This window comes from Euprymna scolopes, chromosome 7 (genome assembly GCF_053919585.1).
Source record: "Euprymna scolopes isolate OS-2025 chromosome 7, ASM5391958v1, whole genome shotgun sequence".
NCBI classification, from domain to species: Eukaryota; Metazoa; Mollusca; class Cephalopoda; order Sepiida; family Sepiolidae; genus Euprymna; species Euprymna scolopes.
The window spans coordinates 152,321,588-152,328,138 of record NC_136488.1 but is presented as its reverse complement, the minus strand read 5'-3'; the positions used below and the strand labels follow the sequence as shown (position 1 = coordinate 152,328,138).

At 38.3% G+C, this 6,551-nt stretch overlaps 1 protein-coding gene across 1 annotated transcript; it reads left to right on the top strand.

Moving 5' to 3' along the window:
• Positions 1-240: 240 nt before the first annotated feature.
• LOC145280062 (uncharacterized) lies at positions 241-2,235 on the top strand. The gene has a single exon (XM_080131751.1). The coding sequence runs from the start codon at positions 428-430 to the stop codon at positions 1,838-1,840; it is 1,413 nt and encodes a 470-aa protein (XP_079987877.1). The 5' UTR covers positions 241-427; the 3' UTR covers positions 1,841-2,235.
• The last annotated feature ends 4,316 nt before the right edge of the window (positions 2,236-6,551 follow it).

Genomic DNA, 6,551 nt, shown 5'->3' with positions numbered 1-6,551 from the left:
ATGAAGATTTAATATTAAAAAAAAAAAAACAATCATAAAATTTGATCAAGTAGTTTGCTTTTTTTTACGAAGAAAAATGCTGTGTTTTACCGATATTGACAGACGAGAACATGTTTTACTAGATAACGTAATATTATTATAAAATGAATACGAATATTTAATTGAAACGAAACCGAATTGATTTTCTTGCAAATGAGTGTGATTCAGTTATCTCCCTTGCGGGCATTATTTGTATGCTTGTAATGGAGAATTTACACCGGTTAGGAAATTTCGCGTTCGAATGTTGTCAATATTTGACGCAACTATATAATTTTAAAACAATTATTAAAAGGTTGAAGTTATTTATTTTATTATTATTTCATAGTTTGTTTGTTTTTGTTTTTTTTAACTATATATATTAATTATTTTTCCTCTGTAGATTTTACCGATGGAAATATTACCAACTAGTCGGGGCCAAGGCAAACTTGTTCTCGAGGGATTCATTTATGTGAAGCAAAAAGTCATGGCTGATGGTAAAACGACGGTTTATGAGTGCGAACAGCGCCGAAAAGGATTGTGCAACGCAAGGGTAAAGGTTAAAGATAACGCGATTATTGAACGCTATGAACATAGCCACGCCAGCGACTACGCGCGTGTTGAAGCTTTGAAAGTTCGAGTCGCCCTCAACTTGAACGGCTTAATATCTGAGAAATCTGCAGCTGAGATCATAGCAGAGAGCATAGCAAGCATCAACGATGTCACAGTCTCACAACTTCCCAAATTGACAACAACCCGCAAACAGCGCCGGTCTTGTACAATGCTTAAAAAACCCTCGCGTAAATCTAAAAAGAAGTTGACTGTCAAAACTGTTGACGACTGTGTTGACAATTTGGTTATCCTGAAGCAGTTTCAGAAAACTTTGCGAGGAGATGATTTCATACTTTATGACAACCAACGGCAAGGTTCACGTGTTTTGATTTTGGGGACAGAGGAGTCCTTAACACGACTTGAACAATCCGATCACTGGTTTTGTGATGGCACCTTTCAAATCCTACCAGAGTCGTCGTGTCATTTGACTTGCGTGAACTCTATTAACAAGGCAAACAACGTTGTAGTCCCTTGCTTGTACGGACTTCTTCCGAACCAAAATGAAACATATTACAATGAGTTGTTTGGGGAGATTTTGAATTTAAAGCAAAACCTCTGCCCACAAAGAATATCGTCCGACTTTCAACCACCTGTCATAAAGGCGCTTCGCTCCACGTGGCCGCATGCTACAATTGACGGTTGCTTTTATCACTTGTCTCAAGCTATTTATCAGAAAGTCCAACAGGAAGGATTGACGGAACTTTATGCAACTGATGGTGATTTTTCTCTCTATGTCAAAATGATTACAGCGCTTGCCTTTATCCCGCCTGGCGATGTGGTAGGTGTCTTTGAGGATTTGCAAGAAGTGTTACCTTCTTCTGTTGAGCCGATATGCAATTATTTCGAGGATAATTACATTGGTACACTCCGGGGTAGGTTAGGTACACGATACCGACAGGCACCGAATTTTCCCGTCAGTTTTTGGAACGTTTATGATCGCGTAGATGCTAACTTGATATTAATGAATACACACATTGAAGAATGGCATCGGAGTTTCCAAGCAAAAGTTGGCACGAGCAACGTTAAGAGATTTCTTACCGTTTTACAAAAAGACGAAGATGTCAATCATACGAGAATCCAACAAACATCTCATGGGGACAGTAGTAATTTGAAAACTGATAACATAACAAAAATATTGGACATTGTGAGAACCTATGACCGCACAGCACCCATTGTATATCTTCGAGGCATTTCTTACCATACAGCATTGTGAAGAAGAACAACAAATTTAGTTTTTTTTTCCCTCACTGCAAGAGCTTAGACACCAGGGTCAGAAAGTGGGACAAAAGTCAGCGCCCCAGAGGAGAGGCACTCTGACCTGCAAAAAGTGCCTGGGCAGCTCGTTGGCATTCTCCGATGAGGGCGCCTCAGGCGATTAGCAATAAATTAACCTCTTCTCAAAGAGAAAAGCCAAGGCCTGGGAGGGCCGACCTCCTAGAACTGCACAGAACTTAACCCCCACCACAAAATCAACAGAGACCTGATCATTTACAGGAATGGTCTAATCTCTGTTGATTTTGAGGGCCCAGGATAAGTAAAGCAAATAGCGCAAGAAAAAGTATCTGGCCTCCGAGTCAAGGTCACAATGTAGTAAAATAAAAAATAAAATTATGCACGCACACATGTACATATATTTTTTTAAACGTTTGGAAATTCTTTAAGTATGATTAACTCAGTGTGAATGCGGTATTGTGGTGAAAGGTGCCGACTAAGAGTGATAATCTCAAGTTTTGTAGACAGCTAGAAAGACCCTCGATCCCTCCCCCAATTTTTTTTAGGGCTTCATGCCTAAGTTTTTTGTTAGTTATTTTATTTTATTTTATTTAATGTAACCATTACTGAAATATATTATAACTTAACGAGCAATAAATTAAATATACAAAATCACAATGTGGTATCTGTTCTGGTGCCACATTTAAATTAATTTGTCCTTGGTCAATGGAGGGAAACCCTTCTATACTAAGGCAATTTTTGCCTGCTTCCAGAGTGCCCCTTTTTGGGGAGCTAATATTCTCCCACATTAAAAATGACCTTGTGTCACATTTTGCTTTCATGGAGAAGCCAATAAATATCAATAGCGCAAGTTCAGAATGCAACCTAATTAAAAAATACAAACAAAAAAAAAAAAACGTGCGTACTAGTCACTGAACGAAAATGTCATACTCCAAAAATTACATAAATTGATCAAGTAGTTTTTTTTTGTTTTTTTTAACTAAGAAAATCAAATTTTACGAGGAAGCGAGAATGGTGTGTTGATCAGCCATATTTAATAAATAGATATAGACAAGTCAATTCTAACTACTTAGATTTTAAAATCAGCCTTGTAATGCCTACGATATACTATTAATTGCTAAAATTCGTAAAAACATTATTTTCTCCATAGAAAAGAAATACTTGATCAATTTACATAATTTTTTTAATATAACATATAAAGATTTTTCTGTATTTTTTTAATTAGGCTGAATTCTGGATAAAAACCAAACTGCGAATCTAAATTTGGATCATATGTAAATTCAGCATCACAGTTAATTTTTTTTACTTAAATTTACCTGACTTCACCACCACCACCACCACTCTCACATTCCTTACTCAGGTTCAAAGTGGATTGAACGTCAGAAAGTCTAGTACTGTCTTATGTGATGACTTTGTCCACATGTTTTTTGAAGTTGGTCCTCTCTCCACGAAAGCAAAGTTAGACACAAGGTCGATTTTAATGTGTTGAAAATCCAGCTCCCTCAATCTGGATTGGAACAAAAATTAAAGTTGCCTCAGTCTAGAAGGATTTCTTCAATGACCGAGAACAAACTAGGTAAAGTGCAGCATCAAAACAGATACTATGCTTTGTTCCTAGCTAAAAGGCCAAGGAACTATTGATTGATTCTGCACTCACTGCCTCCTCAGGTAGTCTGTTCCAATCTCGTATGGTGCATGCATTAAAAAAACTGTTTTTGTACGAGGTGCCTTCAATAAGTTTCCAGACTTTTTCATATAGGCACTTTTATTGATAGTGCACACATGAAACTCTTGTCTCATTCAAAGTAATTTCCTCCAGCTGCAATGCATGTGTTGTACTGTTCAAACGACTTCTAAAAGATCCCATGGAAGTCTTTTTGCATGAGTGTGTCAAACACCCTTGTGTCACTCTTTCATCTCAATTGTCTTATAACAACAGCCTCTAAGGATTTTCTTGAGCTTAGGGAATAACAAAAGGTCATAGGGAGCAAGGTCTGAACTATATGGAGGATGAGGAACTGATGTATTAGCAATAACCTACTGAATCTTCAAGAATCTACAACAATTTTAAATGGCTGTACAAAAAAGGTCTGGAAACTTATTTAAAGCACCTCATACTTTCATTCTAGCACGCAAAGTAAACAGCTATAACAATGATGGATAAATATTTATTTTCAGATCTACTTCTTTATAACCGTATGTTTCAATTATCGGAGCAGAATGCACACATACCCAAGGCAATGGCAGAAACTGATCTTCAGTTTGTCGTGGAATGGGGCTGTAAGTGCACGGTAACATTTAATGCTTCTAAGACTAAGCTTCTTTCCTTTAACAAATACAAAAAACCTTCTCAACCACTGATGAACTCAAAGCACTTGTGTCCCTGCGACATACATACTCATAATAAACTTGACAAACAGCAAAATCCCACCCCCTTCACCGTTGAGGTCTCTAGATGCTAGAAAACTGTCTACTCTAATAGTTTCTACCCTTAGGCTTTGTAAATCCCTCTGATTTCTGCTTCCCTGATTGTACTAACCTGCAGAATTCCCTGATTGTACTAACCTGCAGAATTCCCTGATTGTACTAACCTGCAGAATTTAAATGTGATGTGAACACATGTTGCTGATCAACTCCCCACAATCCCCTGTTAGACATGATCCCAAATAGTAGCCCTTTACGTTCCAAGTGGCAATATGCCTTGTTTGTGGTGAAAAAGGAGTTAAAAAGAAAAAGGTGAAAGGAGTAGGTTTAGCATGACATCATATCTGACGTCATTTAAATGAGACTCCTTCCCAAATGCAATCAAAACATGTATTTTCCAATCGACTTAGTCTCAAAATAATATTTATTATTATCTGTACTCACGAGGAGTTTGCACACAGGCTATCATCCAAGATTTCTTTGTCAACAATCGGTGGTGTTCCCTGGAGTCTAAGTGACCATAATTAACCATGCTCTAGTCTGGCACCTTACAGATGCTAAACTTCTGACTGACAAACAATATGGATTTAGACATGCCCGTTCCACAGCTGACATCCTCACTGTAATCTCTGAACGTATATACCATTCACTGGACAAAGTGGAGGAGGGCAGAGCGGTAGCTCTAGATATATCTAAGGCTTTTGACAGGGTATGGCACAAGGGTCTCCTCAGGAAAATTAAATCATACGGTATCACTGGTAGAATACTTAACATAATTAAATCCTTCTTAGATAAGAGAAAAATCCAGGTTGTCCTCGACGGTCGTACATCTAAACAGTGTGATATAAATGCGGGAGTGCCTCAGGGGTCTATCCTTGGACCTCTATTGTTCCTAATATTTATTAATGACCTCCCCGACAAAACTCCCTCTGAGATGGGTATATATGCTGATGACACTACACTCTATAACAGGCATGACAGGAAAACAAATGAACACATATCTAAAGAAATGGCAAAAACACTAGAGGATGACCTCCAATCTGTAGTGAAATGGGGACATAAATGGATGGACACATTCAATGCTGCCAAGACTAAACTGGTTTCCTTCAATAATTACAAGAAACCTTCTCTGCCACCAATAGCAATGGCCAGTGACTCCCTGTCTGAGAGTACATCTTTCAAACTTCTTGGCCTAACGTTCACAGGAAACATGAGTTGGAACAATTATATTGAAAACATTGCCAGGGCCGCTGCGAAAAAGGTAGGCTCTCTCTACTGTGCTAGAAAACTACTGACACCTAAAAGTATCCTGTACCTCTATAAGGCCACCATTCGCCCATGTATGGAGTATTGTTGTCACATTTGGGCTGGTGCATCTGCTACTAGTCTCTCGCTCCTAGACAAGGTTCAAAAGAAAGTCGCCAATCTGATAGGCCCTGAACTGTCATCTAAGCTTCATTCTCTGTCCCATCGATGAAAAGTTGCATCCCTCTGCCTGTTCTACAAGTATTTTAATGGTGAATGCTCTGACGAACTGCAGACACTTGTGCCCCCACGACGTAGACACCCTTGACAAACCCGACAGGCAGCTAAATCCCACCCCCACACAGTAGAAATCCCTAGATGTAAAAGATCTTTCTACTCCAGTAGTTTCTTCCCCAGAACCGCTAGACTCTGGAATTCCATTCCAGGTTCCTGCTTCCCTAACTGTACTAACATGCAGAAGTTCAAGTGCAACGTGAACCGACATCTTGCTGCCCAAATCCCAACATAGTGCCCCAGTAGTTGCTGCCCCTGATAGTAGTCCCCTACACCAAAGTGGCAATGCGCCTTGTTTGGAGTGAAAATGTGATTAAAATAAAAAAAAAAAAAAACAACAAATCTCCCCAAATTACCAGTCCTCTCCATCTCTTTCAATAATAACCTTTGCAAATAAATTTGAGTTATTGCAACAGCCAGTTACCATTGATTTCTTGCTGGCAATGACCATTTGTCTTCCACTGAATTTGGGTGGTAATAAGCCTCCCTAAGGTCCCAGTTCTTTTTGGACTCATCTAGTGGAGGTCTGGTTAGTGCTTTCTCTCCTCGGTCTTTCCATCCTCCTTCACCTATTTGGTGTATTATTATTATTATTATTATTATTATTATTATTATTATTTATTTTTTTGTTTGTTTGTTTGTTTGTCATGTTATGACATCACCTTTTTAAACTGAATTTTTAAAGATTTATAATAAACAAATTTGTTTAGTTTTGTTTAAACTGTTTA

Coding starts and splice junctions, on each gene's coding strand:
- LOC145280062 (XM_080131751.1), top strand. CDS start 428: ATGGAAATATTACCAACTAGTCGGGGCCAAGGCAAACTTGTTCTCGAG.